Source organism: Pteronotus mesoamericanus, unplaced genomic scaffold, assembly GCF_021234165.1.
Source record: "Pteronotus mesoamericanus isolate MK-2021 breed Mesoamerican mustached bat unplaced genomic scaffold, CSHL_Meso_final contig_56, whole genome shotgun sequence".
NCBI classification, from domain to species: domain Eukaryota; kingdom Metazoa; phylum Chordata; class Mammalia; order Chiroptera; family Mormoopidae; genus Pteronotus; species Pteronotus mesoamericanus.
In genome coordinates, this window is record NW_026555201.1 from 12540361 (window position 1) to 12563679 (window position 23319).

The window sequence follows — 23319 nt, forward strand, 5'->3', positions numbered from 1 at the left end:
CCTGTAAAAAAGCCAAGGGTTAACTTTCGAGTATGATGGTTATCACATCCAAACTGAGGCATCTATAGAGACACTTGGCCCCCAGTGCACACTGGATCGTATCAGCTGGTTATGTCTTGTTTGTCCCTTCATCCAGCGTGCAAACAGACCCAGGAGAGGTGCTGAATGTTGGCAGTGTGTGCTGCCATACGCCACTTACATTTCTTCAAATATATTTTATTGATTATGCTATTACAGTTGTTCCATTTTTTTCTCCTTTGCCCCCCTCTGTCTAGCACCCCCGCTTCCCTTCAGCAATTCCCACCCCCCTTCATGTCCATGGGTCATGCATATACGTTCTTTGGCTTCTCCATTTCCTATACTATTCTTGGCATCCTCCTATCTAGTTTGTACCTACCAATTATGATTCTTAATTCCTGCACATTTTCCCCCATTCTCTCCAGTCCCCCTCCCAGCTGATAACCCTCCAAATAATCTCCATATCGATGATTCTGTTCCTATTCTGGTAGTTTGCTTAGTTAGTTTTTTTTTTTAGATTCAGTTGTTGATAGTTCTGAATTTGTTAACAGAACCCCGCCTATGCTGTTCTGGAACAGATGTGGGGTCCGATTGCTTGCTGCCAAAAAGCATGACTCCTAATTCAAGAATTTGGTGGAAAAGGAAAGGGGTTATTTATTTAAAGGTTATACAGATCCAGGATGATGGCGGATTTCTGCCATTAAGTCCCACTCCCCTTTAAAACACCCAGAAACACACAATCCTGCCTCCCTTCGCAAACCAGGCCAGTTTCAGAACACACCAGTCAGAGGTACCATCTTTCAGAAAAACAGAGCTCTGTGGCTCAGCATTCCCGGTCACAGTTCAGCATTCCAGGCATCTCCCATGAATCCATGTTTGGTAGGCAGGTCCTCACAGGTCCCAGCACCATCAGCCATGCCACCATGTTCTCCAGGCAGGTTTCCCAGTGCATCTCTTCTTTCTTACTCCTGGTCTTAATCCAAAACGACGTGGCTTCTCCTCACATACCAGACCTCATGGCAGACGGGGAGGCCCTTGTACATCCTTTCAAACCACATGGCTGCTACCCTCATGGCTGCAAAAGTTTCTTTTGAGAAATCAGATGATAGTCTTATGGTAACTCTTTTCTAGATAACTCTCTACTTTTCTCTTGCTGCTTTTAGGATTTTCTCTTTATCTTTAACCTTTGGCTTTTTAATTATGATGTGTCTTGGTGTGGTCCTCTTTAGGACCAAATTGTTTGGGACTCTCTGTGTTTCCTGGACATGTATATTTCTTTTATCAAATTAGGGAATTTTTTCTTTCATTATTTTTTTCAAATAAGTTTTCAATTCCTTGCTCTTCCTCTTCTCCTTCTGGCACCCCTATGATTCAGATGTTGGTTCATGTAAGGTTGTCCCAAAGGTTCCTAAGCCTGTCCTCGTTTTTTTGAATTATTTTCTTCCTGCTGTTCTGATTGAATGCTTTATTCCTTCCTGTGTTCCAAATTGTTGATTTGATTCTCTGTTTCATCCTCTCTACTGTTGATTCTCTGCAGATTTTTCTTTATTTCACTTAATGTAACCTTCATTTATTCCCTTATATTTTTGCTGCACTCAATGAGTTCTCTGAGCATCCTGATCCCCATCTCTGCTCTGCATCTGATAGGCTGGTTATCTCTGTTTCATTTTTTTTTTTCTGGAGTTTTGTTCTGTTCTTTCATTTGGGCCATATTTCTTTGTCTCCTCAATTCAGCAGCCTCTCTGTGTTTGTTTCTGTGTATTAGGTAGAGCTGCTTTGACTCCCTAGAAAAGGCACCTGTAAATTGGATGGGGTGGAGGCTTAGGTGATCACCAGGACAGGGGAACCCGCCTCACTGCTTTGTGGCTCTGTGGGTGGGGGAAGGACTTGGAGAGAAGGACAATGCTGCTGCCTGGCTTCTAGAGGTTTGCCCTACACTCGCCCTGTTTCCGGTCACTTTACCCATTTCCCATATGTGACTGGCACCCTTCCAGCTGTTGCCCTGGTGGTTAATCCCAGAGTGTGTTGGTTTGCATAGGCCCCTTAAATGAACTCTCCTGAAATCTGACAGTTTCTTCCGCTGTCTCAATCCCCAGTAGTTTTTACAGAGAGAAGTTGTGGGGATTTATCTTCCCAGCACTGGAACCCTGGGCTGTGAGGTCTGGCCTGGGGCTGGGATTGCTTGCTCCCAAAGTATCCCTCCTGATTCTTATCCACCACACGTGGATGTGGGACCACTCATTCTACTGCCGCCACCTCTCCACGCTACACCTTATCTCTGCGAATCTGCCCCTCCTATACATCTGGATGAATGTGGCACCTTTAAATCCTTGATTGTTGCACTTCCATACAGTTCAATTTTCTGACCATTTTGGTTGTTATTTGTTTTGAGAAGTAGTTGTAATTCTCTCTGTGGCTGCACAAGGAGGCAAAGTGTGTCTACCTACACCTCCATCTTGACCCGAAGTCCTCACTTACTATTTTTTTTTGGTGCTGCTTTGATACAAGAATTAAGATTTAACAAGAAAGCATAAACTTAACCACCAACCACACAGACACCAAATCATAGCACCCAAAGTTGCCCTCTACCCAGTTTGTGGGTCTGACAATAGTGAGGCCCTTTAAAATGTTACTACTGCCCCAGATTTAAATTGTTTAATAGTATTTCTCCTGCTTTTAAGCATTAATTTTGAGCCTAATGGTCATTCCAAACATGCATTCCTATCCCGTCTCCATTTATTTTCCATGCTGTAATTAAGCCTTCGTGCTACGTGTGTATCAGTATGAGTAATAAAGAGGGTGAGACTTGTCTCTTCCATGCTTCCCACACCTGGGAGACGCCCATTTGGCCACCCAGCTCTTCTTGGACTGCTGCAACCCTTAGACCATTGCCCTTCACCTAATGGTTCCTCTCTTTGTTTCTCCCCTGAATTTGCTCTATTTTTATTGGCATTACTATTTTCCTTGTAATACACATGCATTCTCTAAGGAGCACTCTACCCTGCCCAGGGGAGTGAGTGCATCACCCCTAAATACTTGCCTATGCATCTGGAAGGTCCTCAAGCCTAGGCTGCACCCCCAGAACAATTAAATCCAAATGTTGGTGTTTTCTAACTGGTTTTATTATATAGTTAAGAGCTTCTTATATGAAGATCAGTAAAACTAGTGTCCTGAAACATTCTTTCAGCTGATATGTAGATATTCTCCTGAACTCTTTTTAAACATAAAATAATGACAAAATCCATACTTTGCGTTCCAGTATGAACTAATAATGTACTTAGCATGTGAAATAAAAGTCAGGGTTGCCTTGTTTGTGTTTAATTGAAACAGCTTACATCTGCATATTAACTCTACTGACAACCTGAGGCAGGTGGAGTTAGGGGAGGCCACATGCTGTATTCCCCTGGTATGCAAATGTGGTCCAGCAGCATCAGCACCTCCTAAGATATGCAGAACTTTGGGCCTCTTCTCTGTCATAATTGGAAACTCCGTTTTAGCAAAATTCTCAGGTGATTTGTATAGCCAGTGCATTTGAGAAATCAACATTTTAGTGTTCTGTGATACCAGCAAAATGGTGTACAAGCCAAAATGATTGAGAACTTCTGAAATAGATCATTGGTATATTTTGTTCCACTCATATAAACTTGGCTTCATTGAGTCGTGTTTAAGAAACTTGATATATTGAAATTGGTAACACTGCTATGAGGAGGAAACAGATTGCACTCAGGTTTCAAGAGAGGTAATTTTCCATTTGTTCCACATAAACAAAAGATATTTTTGCTTTGTTTGTAATGCAAACGGATAGGTGCATTTGTGTTCTTTTAACTCTCTCCTGATGCTTACAAATTGCTCAGCTAAAGAAGAGGTCAAGCCCATGTGCTACAGCCTCGTAGCCCAGGGCCGGCCCCTGGACAATATGCACATTTGGCTTCCGACGTGGTCATGACTGCCCAGACAGCAACTGGGTTTTGCAATGTAATCAAACATAACTTAATTTCCTTTCTGTTTTTTTGGAAGGGAATAGGAAATGTAATCAGAATTCACAGTGAGTTGTATTTCACCAAGAAACTTTTGGCATTATAGTCATTTCAGGACTAGGGTCAGATTACAATGATTTGATGGAAACTCAAAACTTAACCCTCCCCTCCCCTCACACCTTGTATTGATAGTTAAGAAACTGATCTATTAAGAAATCTTTGCTTTATTTGCTGATGGCCATTAACGATGTTCAAGCATGTCATTAGTGAAGTTCAAGATGATCAAAGAAAATGACACATCCAGTTAACCAAAATATTATTTAATACATGCTGGTTTTTATTCCAAGTCTACACTGCCAAAGTTAATTCTGGACTATGCACAATCACAAAAGTAATAGTTTGGTAAGTAGAAAAATGAAAGGAGAATGAGACATATCTTCAGCACATCTCTATTCTCCAATTAGCGAATATGCACCTTCAGAGTATCAGACTATATTTTAAAATCTATGAGGAGTGTATAGTTCCTGCCTGGAACATGATCTGCCCATGCCTCTTACTGTCATACTAATTTCAAGGTGACAGACCCCACCTGTGGACCCTGTGAAATGTCAGTACCTTCACCCAGACTCTTTATAGTGGAGCACTGCTGATAATAGTCCAAAAAGAAAGTCAGCAAGAGGAATGGGTGAGGAGGAAGCAGTGGGACTCAAAGTACTGAGCAGGAAGTAAAGCGAGCCCAGAACCGGCAGCAGTTTTCTCCCGTTAACATCCAGAAGCCTATTGGGTTTCCAGCCCTGGAGAAAGAATGGGAAGGAAGTAACAGAAGACAAAGAGGTGTGAGCAGACAAAAAGAAAACAAGGTGAGGTAGCCAAGAGGATAAGATTAAAGGATCAAAGAGGTTTAAAAACGGGGAAAAAAAGTAATGGTTTTAGTATTAGTGACAGTATTTCTTCCACTAAAATACCCTCCAGAAAAAGAAATTACAAACATACTTAATAAAAATACACCATAGTTTTGGTTTGTTTTATTTTTATCACAAAAGTGCCAGCATATTTTGTGGGATGGAGGTGGACTTAGAAAGGGGTCAAGGATTTTGGTCTATTACACTAAGAGTTCACATCAAGGAATGGAGTACAAACCAGCACCCAATGAATTGTTACAAGAAGTTTTGCCTTGCCCCCCCCACCTCATTTAAACATTACAAGAAAATTATTTTCCAAGACAAAGCCCTTTCTACACAATGTTTACAAGAAGAGAGCTCAAATTAGAGCATTGTCCTCAGAATCATATATGAAAAAATGTGAATACTTCATGCAAGACCTCATGCAGGAAAGCTCCTACATCGAGTTATCTGCCAGCGCTACGATAAATCACACACATGGCAGTCATAGCAGAGAGACAGATACCTAAAAGAGAACAGGAATGTTGTGGAATGAGAAGTAAAATAAACTTCTTTTAGCCTTGTGAGGTGAAATGAAGGTTAACTTTGGAAAGTAGATTAAACTCTTCGGAGAAGCTAAGGGGTGGCAGCTAGGGGGAAGCAAATTGTGAATGGGCTAGGGTTTCCCCTTTTCAGGATAGAAAGGGTCTGTGATGAACTGGGAAAAGGCACAGCAAGAAGCAGTGGAGTGTGGGGGCACTGCAAGAACAAAATCAGAAGACGCAGCTGTTTAAACCCCACGGGTATAACAGCAGTAACCATGGGTGTTTGTTAAGCACCTTTGCCTGCATTGTCCCACTTCGTCTCACGGCAACGTCAGTGACGAGGAAGCAGAAAGCTCAAAGAGGTTCATTGACCTTCTCAAGACCACATGGCTGGTAGTGGAGTCAGCTTCATGAGTCTGGAATAAGTATTCTAGTGTTTCTGGCTCCAAGAGCTGCCCATTTTCCCACCGCACTATCTCACCTCCCTCTGGGAACACCTTGCGGAGCGCAGGCACACAGCAGAAGCACTAATGCCAGGGGAAGCAAGGAGCTCGACCCAAACACTTGCTCCTCTAGACATATGCTTGTGAAAGTGTACAAAAAGAGAGAAAAGTTGTAACGCTGCAGGACAGAAACAAATACATTGAAGGAGAAAAGGCAACAATATTTTTTAGAGTGTGGCCCGTCAGTGTTTCCTTACGCATTTGGTCATCTGATCCCTCATTACCTGTGAGGTTGAACTCGACTCCACTTTGCTGACGAAGAAACTGTAGGTGGGAAATGGTATCTTATCTCTGTTGCAAAGGTGAAAGTTGATTAGACAAAGACAAGAGGGACACACATTCCAAACAGAGGGAAGTACATGTGTAGAATCTTGTAGCAGGGCCGGGGTGGGAGGTGAGGGGGATGGGGAAAGCTGGTACCTCAAGAAAGAGAGGAAAGATCAGAGTGGCTGAAGGAGGAAGAGGGAGGTGGAGAGAAGTGGAAAAAGGGTCCTGGTGAGGCAGGTGGGGTCCAGTTTCTTTGAAAGATATTTAAGAACACGTCAAGAATGTTAGTCTTTATTGTAAAAGCAATGGGAATCCACTGGGGGATTTTGGGCAGGATAGGGCATGGTCAGATCGCAGTTACTAAAATTGTCTGGGAGAGAAAGGAAAATTTTGTCAGGGCAGGGGCAGTGGAGATGTAGAAAGGGAGATCGATTTGAGAAATACTTAGATGCAATTAATAGTATTTGGTGATGAATTAGCTATGAAGAATGAAGGAAGAAGAGGTATCAAGGATAATGCCCGAGTGTCTGGTTTATATAACCACATGATTAATGAGGCCCACTGCTGAGATAAACGCTGGTAGAGGACTACGTTTGGGGAGGGTGGGGATGGAAGATAAAGAGTTTACACACCTCAAACACATGTGTTCGAAGAGGACGACTAAGTAGGGATTACACATAGACAGCTTGAAATCCAGATCTGGATCTCAAAGAAAAGTGAAATTTAAGTTAAATCCTCCTACCATGCATTTCCCATCACCTAACATTTTATTGTAATGATTTAATTATCTGACTGCCCTGCAGAAAGCACGCTCTTGAAGGTGGGGACGTCTGCCTGGTTTACCGCTAGACCGCCAGCACCAGGTACAGCAGCTAGCCAAAAAAAGCACTCAAGAAATACTTGCTGAGTTGAAGCTCTAATCTCTAAGTGATATTCTAAGCTGCTGCTCAGCTAATCTCCCCTAGTTTGACTGAAGCCTATATTCTCTCTGATCTCTGGGCTTCAAATTCTTGTCTCTAGACCCTGGCTTTTCCTACCAGCATGCCTTTCCTGAGCTGAGAGTTGGACCCTAGTGGTTTCTCCAGGAGTTTGGCATTGATCTATCTATAGGAATTAACTTTTCCCTTGTCTTAGCTGAGGACTTTCTACTTCAAGAGTATGGTCCAGGGAAGAACCATAATATTAAGTCTTAGAGAGTTGATGCAGTTTGCATAGGTAGGAGGTAGGGGATGCTCAGGAACACAAGGCCCAGGAGTACTGTGGGAGGGACTTGACTGCGACAGAGAAATAAGAGAGGAGTTTAGCGAGGTGAGGTGGTGAGAGATTTGAATATCAGAATGGGAAGTTTGGGTGAAAGAAATGGTAATGTGGAAGAACTAAGGACTCCTGACAGGTGAATAACCTACCGTATTTTGCCACGTATAATGCCCTCCCATGTATAATACACACCCATGTTTTTGGCCCAAACTTCCAGGAAGAAAAGCTTTCATTTTAATTTTTTAATTCAATTGTTTATCTATTTATATTTAGAAACAAAACCAATTATACTGTTCCAAGTTATTATTTTGCATATAGATATCATTATTGCTTTCTAGAGTTATGCTTTCAACACATAAGTATAAATAAAAGAAGTAAAAACATTTATATAGATACAGAATTAGTCCTACCCATGTATAATGCGCATCCTTATTTTTCCCTCACAAATTTGGGCAAAAAGGTGTGCATTATACACAGCAAAATACAGCAAATTAGGGAAATTAACCTGGCAGCAACCCACAAGATTAATTGAAGAGACAAGAGATCAAAGGCAAAAAGGACCAGCTCAGAGGCTGTTGTTGTAAAACAGGTGTGAAAAGATAAGCAGCTGAACTTGACAGTGGAAATGGAGAGTCTGAGATGAAGATAAATGGAGAGAACTTGATGAATGATTGGCTGGAAGGCAATGGAAGATTCAAAAATGACCCGAAGGTTTCAAACCCTGGTGGTGCCTGGAAGACTAATGGTGTCCCTGATGAAAAGATCGTATTTATTTTCTATGGAGAAAAAATGAAACTGAAGAAGTTAATGCTCGTGTTACTTTGGCTGTAGATCATCTCCATTATAAAATCCACAGCAGCAGTGGTCACCTCTGAGAAACTGAGCAACTTAATGTAAATTGACTTCAAAACATATTTCTCCCTGGAGACTTGCACCCCCAATGATGCCAGAGAGACAGTGGTTCCGCTCAGTTGGACTTCATCTGGCTGCTGGTCCAGCCAGCTGACTAGTCTCAAAACTACTGCACTTCGTTGAACCTGCTGCCTTTACCTCTCCCCAAGCTGTAGAAGTGGGGAAAAAATCCTTTTCACTTTCTCAGTGGTAAGTCTAAAGCAATAATTTTTCTTCCTGGTTTTCATTAAGTTTACCAACAAATAAGGTGGAGACCATCTGAGAAACAAAAGCAGAAATTCCCATATAAGCAATCATGATGTTTATATATATTATTATGCTTAGTGTCTTCCCAAGATATGGGTGGGAAATGTCATTAAAATTTCACATTGTGGCCACTCCATTAATATTTTTTAAAGCCATACTAACAACAAAAGTGACTCATATTATGCTGAAGAATTTATATGTATCAATATGGATTCAATCTATAGAAGTTCATATAGATAAAATTCTATCCTGATAATATTAGTATACTGATCTTCTGACAAATTTAACTGCAATGATCCATTGGTTCCAATGCAATAAAACTTAAAACAAATAAAATTTCATCATAGCAAAGACTTAGGGTACCTCCTCAAATTGTATTTTTTAAATCATTTTTTATTTTTCAATTACAGTTGACATATATTACTATATTAGTTTCAGGTGTACACCCCAGTGAGTTAGCATTACATAACTTACTAAGTGATTATCCCAATAAAACTCACACCCATCTGACACCATACACAGTTATTAGAATATTATTGACTATTCCCTATCCTGTATTTTACATCTCCATGACTATCCTGTAACAACCAATTTGTACTTCACCTTTTTCTCACATTCTCCCCCACCACCCTCCCATCTGGCAACCATCAAAATGTTCTCTGTATCTATGAGCCTGTTTCTGTTCTGCTTGCTCTTTTATTTTGCTTTTTAGACTCAATTGTTGATAGATCTGCATTTATTGCCATTTTATTGTTGATAGTTTTTATCTTTTTTCTTCTTCTTCTCCTTAAAAAATACTCTTTAATGTTTCATGTAATACTGGGTTGGTGGTGATGAACTCCGTTGGCTTTTTCTTGTCTGAAAAGCTCTTTATATGTCCTTCAATTCTAAATGATAAAGCTGCTGGGTAGAGTAATCTTGTTTGTAGGTCCTTGTGTTTCATCACTGAATATTTCTTGCCACTCCCTTCTGGCCTGCACTGTTTCTGTTGAAAAATTAGATGACAATGTTATGGGTTCCCCCTTGTAGGTAACTAACACTTTTCTCTTGCTGCTTTTAAGATTCTTTGTCTTTAAACTTTGTTATTTTAGTTATGATGTGTCTTGGTGTGGACCTCTTTGGGATCATCTTGTTTGGGACTTTCTGTGCTTCCTGGACTTGTATGTCTATTTCCTTCACCAAGTTAGGGAAGTTTTAGATTATTTTTTCAATAGGCTTTCAATTTCTATATATTCCTTCTCCTCCTGGCACCCCCATGAATGTTGGTACACTTGAAGTTGTTCCAGAAGCTCCTTACATTATCTTCATTTTTTTAAATCCTTTTTTTCTTCTTTCTGTTTCTGATTGGGTGTTTTTGCTTTCTTATATTCCAAATCACTGATCTGATTCTGTGTCATCTACTCTGCTATTAATTTTCTGTAAATTATTCTTAATATGAGTTAGTGTATTCTTCATTTCTGCTTGGTCCTTTTTATGATGTTGAAGTTCTCACTAAGATCATTGAGCATCCTTATAACCAGTGTTTTTACTCAGCATCTAGTAGATGGCTTGTTTCCATTTTGTTTAGTTCATTTGGTAGAGTTTTATGTTCTGTTCATTATTTGGGACATGTTTCTTTGACTCTTCATTTTGGCAGCCTCTCTGAGTTTGTTTCTATATATTAGGTAGAGCTGCTATGTCTTATAGGCTTGGTAGAGTGGCCTTATGTAATAAGTGTCCTGTAGGGTCCAGTGGCACATCCTCCCTGATCATCCAAGCTGAGTGCTTGATGTGCATTTGCCATAGGCTGTGTGCACCCTTCTCATCTAGTTGAGCCTTGATTGCTGTTGGTTCATCAATGAGAAGAATTTACCCCTATGCTCATAAACTGCAAGGGCTGGCTCTCACTGATCACCATTAAGGATCAGCCATGCGGGACCCACCCCACAGAGCAGACTTACTTTACCAGGGTTCTAGTGCCTGCTGGGTCCACCCCTTAAGTGTATTGCTTGTGGACATGGTTGAGTGGTGGTGCTTCACTGTGGTCTGAAGCTGTGCAACATGCACTTGCTCTGGGGCTTTACAGGAGAGGCAGGCCAAGACCACTGGCATTAACTATAATATGATTTGTGGATGGCTGCTACTTGTGTGAGGCTAAAAGGTGCTCAGGGGAGGCCAAGGTGGAAACCAAGACTGATTGCTGCTAGTGCCGAGCCTGGGGCCCCTTAGTGAGACGTACGGGGCACACTGAGGCCAGATACTGCTATCTGAGAGTTTTTAGAAAAATCTGAAGCATCAGCCAAGACAGGCCATTCATATGGAAAAGCCACTGGAAACAGCTTGGGTAGGCCGGGAAGTTGGGTGTGGCAGGCCTCAGGGAATCACCAGTGTGGGGCAAACAGTGTGAGCCAGGTTGATAGAGACTTGGATTGGCTCTGTGAGTAGAGGGTTCATCAAAGAAACAATGGCCTTGCCAACACTTCTGTCTGGAAGAAAGCTGCCCCCATCTTTCCCCTTGAAACCGGATTCCTTGTATGTCCCTGGTTCCTTTTCAGCTGCTGCCTAAGCACTGAAGCTCAGAGAAATAAGTCTGAGTAAGTCCATGCATGGGCCCTTTAAGAGGAATTGCCTGGGACTCCAGGAATCATCCGTCACACTCAGCCACAATCCTTGCTGGTTTTTACAGCCAGAAGTTGTGGGGACTTCTTCTCCCGGCACTGAATCCCTAGGCTGGGGGTGCTGGTCTGGGTCTGGGACCCCTCACTTCCCGTGAGGACCTCAATAGCCAAGATATCCTTCCCAATTTTTACCCACCACACACAAATGTGGGACCAGCCCATTCTGCATCTCTGCCCCTCCTACCAGTCTCAATATGGCTTCTTCTTTAATTCCCTAGTTGTAGGACTCCCACTCAGCAGATTTCAGGAAGTTCTGAATGATAGTTCTGTAGTTCAGTTGCAACTTTGATGTGATTGTGGGAAGATGCGAGTTCCACATTTATCTATGCCACCATTTAAGCATAGTGTCAAATTGTATAATACACAAGTTTGAAACAACATGATTTCATTTCATAGCAAAACTAAAATCATAATTTAAAATGCTTTTATTTTTTAAGATATTATAAATAAACTAAATCACTGTGGTCTTTTGACTATTCATGAATTGTTCAAAATGGTCTCACAAAATGTACGAATGTATGTACAAGAAAGATGGTCATTCCTTTAAAACTTACGAAGAAAAATGTTCATCCAAATATAAAGTAACAATGTCAGTCATGAAGATGCCATGAGTCATAATTGAAAACAACACTCATTTATTGAAAGAACCCTTATAAGCTATTATACCTGCAGCTGCAACATTCTTCACACCTTGGCTTTTTTTTCTTGAGTCATCCTTGTTAATAATTGACATACTACACTCACCTCAGATATGAAATTAGCCAAGATCAATGGCTTATCTTTTGACTAACGCTTTCTTCCTTGTAGTTAATGGCTCATCAAAGACATTCTCAAACAAAGATATAAGTTTGTGTGATACATTGGCAAGGAATCATATAAAAGATATATGTAAAGGACTATTTTTCCGGAACAATAGCAAGGGTGAGGTCATAGATTCTCTAATCCTTACAATAATGCCATTTAGAAATCAAAAATTCCTTTCAGGGGTGTGGAGCAGACTGGCAAAATATTTTTTCATTGTTTTATTTTTTATTCATTGATTTTAGACAGAGAAGAAGGAGGAAAGGGTGGGGAGAGAGAGAGAGACATCAATCTGTTGTTGCACCTATTTATGCATGCACTGGTTGCTCCCTATATGTGCCCTGACTGGAGATCAAACCCAAAATCTTGGTGTTTCAGGATGATGCTCTAACCAACTGAGCTACCTGGCCAGGGCAAAATATTTCTTTTAAAAAGGAAAATTTGTAAATTAACCTTTTATACAGGAAAACATTATGGAAAAAAGTTCAGACAGAAAGTAAGAAAATGATCACTTGTTTTTGCCGTTGCCTGACATAAAAGATTGATTCTTTCTCTTTGCCTGTGATCTTTCCTAGTCCTTCATCATACAGTATGCATTGATATTAAATAACCACATTCACAGCTAACATTCAATTCTGTTTTATTTTTATTTGTATAATACTGCGTAACATCCATACCTGCTCTTACATGGGCTCCATCTCCCCAGTTGCCCAGGATGAAACATTGAGTCACCATAGCTTCCTTGCCTTCCCCTTTGGCCACATCTGGCAAGTCCCATGTTCTCTCAGGCTCACTTACTTAGCGTCCCTTCATATCAGACTTTCCTCTTCATTTCCATGCTTCTTTAGGCTCTCATCTTCTCTCACCCTGATGACTACCACTGCTTTGGCCACGTTCCTGCCAGTTCCTCCTGTACACTGCTCTCAGAGTGATTCCTATTGTTAAAGTGCTTTATTTTGCAGTGTCTAACTGCATTCGGGTTTTGTACTTCCTTGTCACATTATTGATGGATACTTAAATGCCAAGATCATTGGTGGGAACTTTCTCTGAGAATGTGACATCTATCACATGTCACCACTTCTTTGTCTTTATAAAGAAGAAGGTATAATCCAGTAATGTATCAGGAACAAAAACACTCATGGACACATACACATAATGATAATACTGAAGGCTAAAGAATAAGGGTGACTTCTCTTAAGTCTAATTGCAGACATCTCTTAATTATTTCTGTTATGAGGGATGAAAGAAGTAGTCTGCACTTCTCAGAACTGAAATTCACTGACAACTTAGCATTTATTTTAATTAACTTTTGACTAAGGCAAAAATTTGAGTTTATATCTTTTCTTCTGAATTGTTTTGATGGTGAAAAGACAAAAACACAAACTGTTAACCAGCTTCAAGCAATAGTAATTTAAGATCATTAAGGTGCACTATACTTCACAAAGCTCTGTTGTACTTTTTTCTTTAATAAGCAACCCTAAATGATAGAGAGGTGTTGTCTCCATTTTACAGATGTGAAAGCTGAGTCTTTTGACCTGGCCATGGTCACAGAGCTACTATGCTGACTTGGACCCAAGATTTCTCATCCCAAATCTCTGCACCAATTCACAGATTCCGAGCTGCCTGTACACACACGCACACATGCACATTGTGACTTACATGAAATAGAAATAATAACAAAGAAACACTTGGAAAATGAAGCTGTACAATGTGTTCTTTTTGTTGTTCTTAATCATGTTATAGAACCACCTTTTTATGTGTTTTCATGTTCTGTCTGGTGGTGTTTTTCTTATACCCCACTGCTTAAATATTGCATTTTCCAAACATATGAATAGAAAATGTCCAGCTACCCAAAGAGACCAGACTGACATAATATGAGCTCTTTGTTTACTCACAGAATAGGCGCAAGTTGTGCTCTGACAGCTGCTTTGTCCACAGTCTTAACCTTGTTCTGCAAGAACCACCTGTATGACTGGCCAGATAATTAATTCCATACTCCGGTTTAGCCTGGGGACCTTCTGTTAAGGTTAAATCAGATTTTGCCTCTGAATGTGAATAATATACCACTCTCTGAATTAGGTTTCAACCACTGAGTCTATGTGGGCATGGACTTCAAAACACTGCATTTAGAAGGTGTAGCATTCATTGGGAGCTTCTTATATGAAAAAACTGTTCAGGCAGAGAAATGTTTCAGTGCTGCTCTCAGGATACCTAGGTATCTGATGTGGAAGTATTAGTACTCCGAATGGTAGCATTATGAAGAGTTGCCCTGTCTTACTCATTTCATTCAAGATAGGAAATTGCTATAAGATCACAGTGTAGAGGCCAGATTATACTCTTTTATTCTGGGGTGGGGGGGCGTGCAGGGAGTGATTCATAAAAGACATCTATCCAGAGAAATGGGATAATTAACATTGGAAACTGATCCCAGGGTCACTTCAAAATCCTGCAGAAACTTTGGTAGTACCTTAAATATCAAAGTAAACAAACCTATGACTCAATGCTGAGAGAGCCTTTTCTTTCTTTTTATGTACATCTTTTATTTATTGACTTTAGAGACAGAGAAGAAAGGAGATAAAGGGAGAGAAACATCAGTTTGTTGTTCCACTTATTGATGCATTAATTGCTTGATTCTTGCATGTGCCCTGACCAAGGATGGAACCCACAACCTTGGGGTATCTGGACGACACTCTAACCAACTGAGCTCCCTGGCTAGTGTGAAACAGCCTTGTCTATAAATGTACCTTAGGGTTTGCACTCAGCTTTAAGGATAGTTATTTTCAGGAGTCTTAAAAGCCACTAGGCATTTCAGTGCATAAGCAACTGGCAATAATCAGGCAATATGTCAACTAAAACACAGAAGCTGATATCATTTAAATAAAGTCTTCATTCTTTAATCCATACAATGATTAAGGAGAGTTTACGTATGTGCTTTACTTCTAGTTGAACAGTAACAATCACCTCCTCATCCCTGATGAAATTACACCTCATTTGAATATGGGCTGAGCATGTTGTTGTGGAGGAAAGGGGAAGAGATGGAGTTGAGTTTTCCTAACAGTTGCCGCTCCATTTGTTGACAGAAGCTTGAGCTGTACGGGAGCTGTGACTCCACTGCCTACAGTAGTAGTTGTTCACGGGAAGTTTAACTGTGTGTGGGCTCTACCACTGCCCTCTTAAAATTCTTCCCAAGTGACCTTACCTCCATTGCTATCAAAATCTGGCCCACAGCCTTGAAGATACCACTTGTTCTCATCCATTCAGAAGCAGGAGCCAGAGGGTGGACAAGTGAAACGACATTTGTGACCAAAAGTGAGGAAGCTGCTTTCCATAGCTCCCTTTCACAGAAAATTCTCTCTCATTTCTAAATTGTTTAAATTTGGTGTCCAGGGGATTATTTCCTCATCCTGGTGTGCTTCCTACATCTGTTTAGTCTTAAATGCTTCCTAAAATATTTTTCAAAATCCATTTGTGATTTTCTAATCCTTCTTAATACATGGACTACTTAAAATGCAACTCTTCTTTTTTTCTTTTTAAATCCTAGCTTTGAAAAATGCAAACAAATGTGTGAGCCTTAAGAACAGATTGGAAAAGTAATGAGTGAGGGCTGTTGGAAGCATAGCTGAGTGAAGATGGTTCTATTGTTCATGCCCATAGAGAAAATTTTCATTATTTATCTGTCTGGTCACTTCAGTAAGAACAGTTAAGGCACTGCAATTACAGCCACCATTTGTGTTGGATTCGGGGGGGAAATAAACGTATTGCACTCCCTCTGCTGTCATTGAAGTGGCAACAGCTCATTGACCAAACCTGCATTGAGAAGTGTTTCCCATTAAAAAAAGGGGAGGGGGGAGTGGAAAAATGAAACAAAAGCTGGGAGTATTGTTAATTTTATTATTCATTTAAAATGTCAGGAAAAACAAGCATGTGCCCAATTCCAATGGTTAGAACGAACAAGAAAGCCAGCAGCTTTTAGGCATTCCAGCCCTGTACCTAGAAACGGGAGGGGTTCCCTTTCCTCTCTCCGGCAGCCTTTAAAAATTACTCTGTCTGTCCCTTTTAAATACTGACACAATCTTTTCCCAGCATTTAATGAACAAACAACTGGATTAGTATGGTCAGTATGTTCAAAACAGTCCAGGGAACACAAAGCCATGTATTTGGCTTGGGGTGGGAGGGAGGGGAGAGAGTGTCTTTCTCTTGGTGTCAGAAAGGAAAACTAAAAGATCCTCAGCTGAATCTTTATACCTCAGGGGAGCCCACTTCCATGCGTGTAAGCATCCTGCCCACAAGCCTGGAAGAGAATCACAGCACCATGGAATTCAACGGCCAAGGGAACCTACAAAGCAGTGGCTCTACTCCTCAGTGAGAAAGAGAGCCTACCAAGAGCACCAATGCTCCAGACACCAGGGGATCCCTGAGGGCCCCAGCCCTGTTTGACTCATGTTAATCAGCATACGGAGGGTTTTCTTGTAAGGCCCATCTTGCCTGGGCTTTGCTCTCTTTTCCACTCTTGCCTGCTTTCCTCCCCAGGCGTCTGGATGCCAACCACATCAGCTTTGTTCCTCCCAGCTGTTTCAGTGGCCTGCATTCCCTGCGGCACCTGTGGCTGGATGACAACGCTCTGACGGAAATCCCTGTCCAGGCTTTCAGGAGTTTATCAGCGCTGCAGGCCATGACCTTGGCCCTGAACAAAATACACCACATACCAGACTATGCCTTTGGAAACCTCTCCAGCTTGGTAGTTCTGTAAGTTCTATTGATTTTTTTTTGTTTGTTTCTCTCTCCCTTTTAACAGTTTCTAAATTCATGCTAAGACCTTGACCTTAAAGTACTGGCCCTTCAAACCTTTAATAGGGACATTTTAAGGTGAAAGCCCCCTGAACCCCTCCCCAAAATGACTCATCAGTGTTCTAATTGTATAAAATAATGAAACAACGTTAATAGAATGCCTACTAAGTGCCAAGCACTGCTGGACATTCAAAGATAATAAAATATCATCTCTGCCCGTTGTATATTGTGCAAATAATCACCACACTGTACAATTAGTAGAGTTAGTAAAAATGCCTTATTTCTGATAATAATTTATAATTCAGGTCAAACTGAAATATGCCTTTCTTATTATTTAATATATTCTTCTTGAACCCTTACCAAGGAAAGAGAAGCAAGAATGAACCCAACAGTGAGCTGTGTATGTGTATGCACCCCCATAGGTCTAGGTTTCATTGTTTTAGTAAATCAAAATGATTCTCAAGTTTGAAAAATAATCAGTCTTCTTTAAGAGCATAGCAATATGCCCAGGTGTCAATCAATGCTGATATAGGAAAAGAGCAGCTGCTTAGAAGGCTGTAAGGTCAGTTCGCATGGGAACTTTGACCAAGGCCTCTTCTGCACTATTTCTCCCTTCGCTCCGCACACGCCCTCCTGCCCACTGCTGCCTTCAGTCATGCCCCTCGACCTCCTTGCCTGTCTGTCTCTTGCTCTGTATTACATATTACTTTGAGAGCTGACCAGCATCTTGTCCACTTTTTAGGTTCCCCTCAACCTCCTTTCCCCATGTGTTGCATGTAGAAGATCCTCAATAAATATTACATAGATCTCACAGGAACCCAAAGTATGTTTATTAGACTTGCAAATTTTTGGTGATATTAACAAATTCCTAAACTGAATTTCACATGCAAAGATGATGCTCCAGACACACTGGAAGCTGGACAGGTGCTTTAATTTTTCTTCCACTAGAGCAGTAATTTTTCAGCCTTTTTTATTTCATGGCACATATAATTACTGAAATTCTGCAGCACACCAAAAAATATATATATTTTTCTCGATCTGACAAAAAAAAAGTAGGTATAATTTTGATTCATTCACCCCAAACAGCTATTATTGTGTTGGCTGATGTCATTTTTTTCTTTGACAATCTAAGGGAAAAGAGGTCGGTGCCCCTGACTAAATAGCCAGGTATTGAATGTTTTAAAAATTCTTGAGGCACACCAGTGTGCTGAGGCACATCGGTTGAAAAATCGCTGCACTAGAGGAAATAGATTTACAGAGGTCCAGCTAGTCTTTTTCACTGTCTTCCATAAGCTTATTTTCCAAAAGTCTCTTTGGAGCTTGTTTGTTATGCACACAGTGCTCTCATTGGACTTGACCTAACTGACTTACCATTGAGCCAAAGGTGATAATTATACACACTAATACTGTGCCCAGATAACTAATCTCCTTGGGCAGTCTAAGAATCTGATCACCATTTTCTGCAGTCAAAATTGCTGTTTCCTGGTAACCTGTGGCCCCACCCTGGGAATGTAGCCATTATAGGCCGTCAGCTTCAATAGGAAATATGCTTAATACACCTAGGACCTTTCCTCTATTCGCTGTTAGTCAATCACTGACAGTATCTCTGCTCATCACTCTACATCCCAAAGCCATGCTAAATAGTCCATGTGGGAAGATATGCAGAACAACCACACTGAACAACCTAAATTCACTCTCATCAATCATGTTGCTCATATTGTGATACATTCTCTGATATTTCAAACCCAAAAGGTAAAACTGGGACTGTCTATTAAATTCTATGGTATAGAATCTTCTATGGTGAATGGAGCATATAGCACTTTTTTACCAAAAAAAAAGTTAAACAAACCACTTCTTATATATAATGAGTGCATTCTTAAGTGTAAGTTTCTTTGGATTTAAGCAATCGAAATGTTGTGCCTAAGTTTCCCTGTGCAGTGAGCCTTCCTGACTGTCGGTAACGTTGTCCTGCAGGCATCTCCATAACAATAGAATCCGCTCTCTGGGAAAGAAATGCTTTGATGGGCTCCACAGCCTAGAGACTTTGTGAGTTGACCCTTTATTTGTTTCCCTTTTTCAGTGTTTTCGTGAGTATTCTGAAGGAATCAAAATAGCCTTAAAGTCAAACTTGCTGTTTTGTTTGGTTAATTGCCTGAACGTTAAACAGATATTCACAGTGGCTTTATCTTACACACAAACACACTCTTCACAAAGCTAAACAATAAAACAGATTTTATTGTAATTCACCAAGAGTGATAAATTAGTTAGAATCATGATAAGGTAAAAGAGATGCTGTCCACTGAGCGGTGGCTGTTTGCTTAGGAATGTGTATTCCCTGTCAAGGATCAGTTCTATATTGTCACTCAGGCTCATTCCCCACTGAATGGGAGCCTACAGACCAGGTTACAATCAAAGATGAACAGGTGTCTCATTAAGAAACAGCAAGGGTTCATGCTAAAAGCAAATCTGCAGACTGAAAAGATGTATTGAGTGTGTCTATAGTGAATAATTGCAGTAGGCATTTGGCATATTTTGTTTCCTATGAGAGCAGACATTACTATCTCACCTTAGGCCTAATATTATTAATTATTGTACCAACATTACATAGCTGGTCATCAGAATAACTGGGATTTGCTTCCTTCTCTAGTTTGACTCCGAAATCCATGTTTACTGTTATATTCTACCTCCAAAGAATAGGTCAAATATTTAGCTTTGAGATGCTACCTCTAGTGAAAATAGAGAGTCCAGCCAGCTGATCATAGCCTAGAGTGTATCCCAGAGCCACTTGGAGAAGGGCTTCTTATGGGCCACACCAGGCTGAGCCTTTTTGCAGGTGAGGAGCTGCTCTTTGTTGTCCTGCTGAGTGGGAGAGGGAGAATGAAGGTGGGGTGACAGGCAGTGAGGGTTCTGAGTGTGCTTGGAGAGGAGGGTGGCTCCTGTTGAGGCCCTGGCCCAAAGCCCCATGTTTTTAATACTCAAATACCATAAAGTGCCCAGGCCTCTGAATCTACACCGCTGGCTCTGACCAGGACTGCAGAAGGAGTTGACCAAAGACCCCCGTCCTGTGGCTGTGGGGTCCATTATTCATTTGCATACAGATCTTAGCAATCTGCATGTGATCAGTTTAACTTCTAGCCAAGTCTATGTCCACTAATTTCCTTCCAGGCCGTCTATTGCTGGTGGTCTTCTTGAAGCCGATCAGCACTGACAGCTCTCCTTCCAGGGTTATTTAAGTCACTCCGTGTTTCCTCTTAAAAGAGAGGAATCATCCTCATAAAGAGATGCCAATGATGAGCTTGTCCAGGCAGGACTCTGATGTCAACTTAATGGCATAGGCAAGCAGTTTCCATCAGCTGCTAGGAAAAACTGAGAGCTTCTCCCTTATCTACACAGGGCTGGGCTGGGGATCTCAGCAATGGAAAGCACCTCCCAGTCCTTTTGAACTCAATAGGAACACAAACAAGGTGGACTTTGATGAGTATTTCCAGAAACAATCTTTTGAGGACCCAGGGTTGCATATAAATACTGTAGAATAAAACATTTCAGGAGACACTCCTATGAGTCTTGTTGCGCACCACCCCCCTCACCTTGCCCAGGGCTACAGAGGATCAGTAAATTGGTTACTCCCAACCTCTTCCTTTCCCTCTCTCGAAATCCAAGTAATTTATAAGGGCCCAATCCTTTTTTAATCAAAACTGAGCATCTGGAGAGATTTACAAACAGGAAGAAAATTTATGTCCACAAAGACACAAGTTTCCTGCCTGCAGTATAGCTTAAGGATGGTTTGTGTCAGACAAGTAGGAATCTTGATTCATGTTTAACTCAGTTAAATTATCTCTCTCTTAAAATTAAATAGCAATTCTTCTCCACAGAGGAAGATCTAACCACATCTGATTGCCTGACCAAAAGGTTTTTCTGAGTCATCTGGGAAATCTGCCATTCCCAGAGACCAGGCGGCAATTACTTTTTCATATGAAGATGTAGATAGAAGGTGGAGCAAATCTATAAAGCTCTTGTGAGTAATAGAACTGAAAAGCCATTTGTCTCATAACAAACAGAGAAATTAATGATTTGAGATTGTTCGACTATTCCATCTTTGGTCGTGAAAGATAATACAGAGCTTTGTCTCACAGACCAAGGAAAACATCACATTTCTGATCCAAATCATTATTTGTGTCCCTGAGAAAATTATAGACTTAATGTCCCTCCTGAGAGTACTCTGCATATATAAACCTCTCCAGAAACAGGTTGTGTTCCTGGACCTCAGGCTGTGAGGGATACAGGCCCTCCACAGGAGTCAGGGACAAAGCAGCTCTCCAAGATGCCCTCTCAGGTGAGACTGTAAAAAAGCAGGGGGGGAAAGATGAAGGAGGGAACAAAGAAGGGCACGCGATTCAGGAGCCCAGAGCAGTGCAGTGCACGTAGGATCTGGCGGCTCAGTGAGCTCAGTTAGCCACATTAGTAAGCTGCCAACGCCTGGCTGAGTATCCCTCCTACTTGGACACTGGCACTGCTCTATGTCCCCTCCCTTTTTTGAAAATTGAGCCTTGACTCTTTGATATTTCTCATGATCAATCTAACGACCATTTGATACAGATACTTGTGGAATGATGGTGGTGGGCAAGCCAAGCAAATCTCTTTCCATAAAGAGAAGGAATGAGAATTTTCATCGATGATACTGGTCCATTGAAATGGCATATTAACTTTCCTTGTAAATGTAGTATATATGAATCTGTAGATGAAAAACTGAAAATACTATTTACTTATTTTCAGAGATTTAAATTATAATAACCTTGATGAATTCCCCACTGCAATCAGGACACTCTCCAACCTTAAAGAACTGTAAGTATTTAGGACAAATATAATGGGAAATCTCTATTCTTTGTGAATTTACTTTAAAATATGTTTGATCACTGTACCTAATGGGACTTACTAGAAAAATTTTTTTAGTTCACACAAATGACAGTCAAGTACACTTGAAATATATTTTAATTGATTCTATTACCAGCAAACAGCAGATAATCTCTTTAAATTTATAATAGGTTTCTCTAATATATGTATATTAGAAAAAAATATACATATTTCTCTAAGCCATACTCCTTTCCTAACGCACATTCCTCCAATATTTATATACTTTATAGATTTGTACAGAACTGTAATGGAATTCAGTTATTTGCTGATCATTTTGAAAAACATTTCTAGGTTGCATAAGCCACTGCAAACTAGAATAAAATGTGTGTGCCCTAGTACAGTGCTAGATGCTTTCACATACATTATTTCACATTCTTTAAATACTTCATGAATCTTACTTAATTAAGAAACCCACAATTTCACTAAAGTAAAGCTAACTTTCAGCTATTAGGTTGCATATATTTTCTTTTACATACTATAATTAGTTTTTCATTGCACTTAAAAATAACCTATGTAAGCAGTGTTCTAACACTTGGAAGGGAAACAAGCCATAGAGCCTAGTTTCCTGGCAGATAGAAATAAGAGACACAGCCAAAGGAGGTAGACAGCAGGACTTGTTTATTTAATAATAATAATAATAATAATAATAATAATAATAATTTTAGAAGGTTCTGCCTCAGGAAAACCCACTTGTGGCCTAACTGGGAAGTAAGTCATCATCGTTGCCTGTGGCTGGGCAGACGGAAGGCCACCGCTCACCTCATCCACAGGCCCCTGTGGGACCCAAAGACCTTTGACTCTTCCTCCTCTGCCATTCAGACAGCATTAGCATCAGGAGATGAGAATCAATTTGGTATTACAGATTCACTAAGCACCTTCCATCAGCTCAGGAAATTTTGTCCCCATAAGGAGCTTACTTAAGTCTCTATTTCACTGAAGTTGAACTCACTTTCTCTTCTCTTAGCTTCAAATGGGATCAGGGGGAGTGATCATAATCCCCATCTCAAGTTGTTATACAATGGTGCTCTAGCAGATGTTTGGTGAAGTTGCTAAAGACAGATGAATTGTCTTTATATAACATTAGACTGTAAGTTTCCATAAAGCACACTTATTATTTTCAGATTCTTTATTTCTCTTTCAAGATGACAGCTTGTGATTTCTTTTTCTCCTAAAGAGCCAGTAGGGGCACATAAGCTCTGAAATGCATAGATGACGTAACCCTATCCTGTAGTTACTAAAGGTGCTGGTTGTTGCCATGGGAGAGGGGTGAGGACTATTAAATAATTTTACCCCACCCATTTTTTTTATAAATTGTTTTTTCTTCTCTTTCTAGAGGATTTCATAGCAACAATATCAAGTCAATACCTGAGAAAGCATTTGTAGGCAACCCTTCTCTTATTACAATGTAAGTGGCTGTAGTTTTTTTATATTTTTCTATCCTCAAATATAGCATGTATTGCTCTTTTAAATATAATACAATGAATGTTCTATATTTGCCCAAGTTTTTTTTTTTCAGTCAATGGAAGATTCCATACAGAGAAGTTAAAGAGAGATGC

General features: G+C 40.5%; 1 protein-coding gene across 1 annotated transcript in view; it reads left to right on the plus strand.

Moving 5' to 3' along the window:
• The window catches only part of LGR5 (leucine rich repeat containing G protein-coupled receptor 5), a 102955-nt gene that overhangs the window by 40547 nt on the left and 39089 nt on the right, over positions 1-23319 (plus strand). The window contains exons 5-8 of the mRNA XM_054580233.1: positions 16595-16810; positions 18827-18898; positions 21626-21694; positions 23097-23168. Of these exons, the coding sequence (XP_054436208.1) occupies positions 16595-16810; positions 18827-18898; positions 21626-21694; positions 23097-23168 (429 nt within the window). The remainder of the gene's footprint in view (positions 1-16594; positions 16811-18826; positions 18899-21625; positions 21695-23096; positions 23169-23319) is intronic.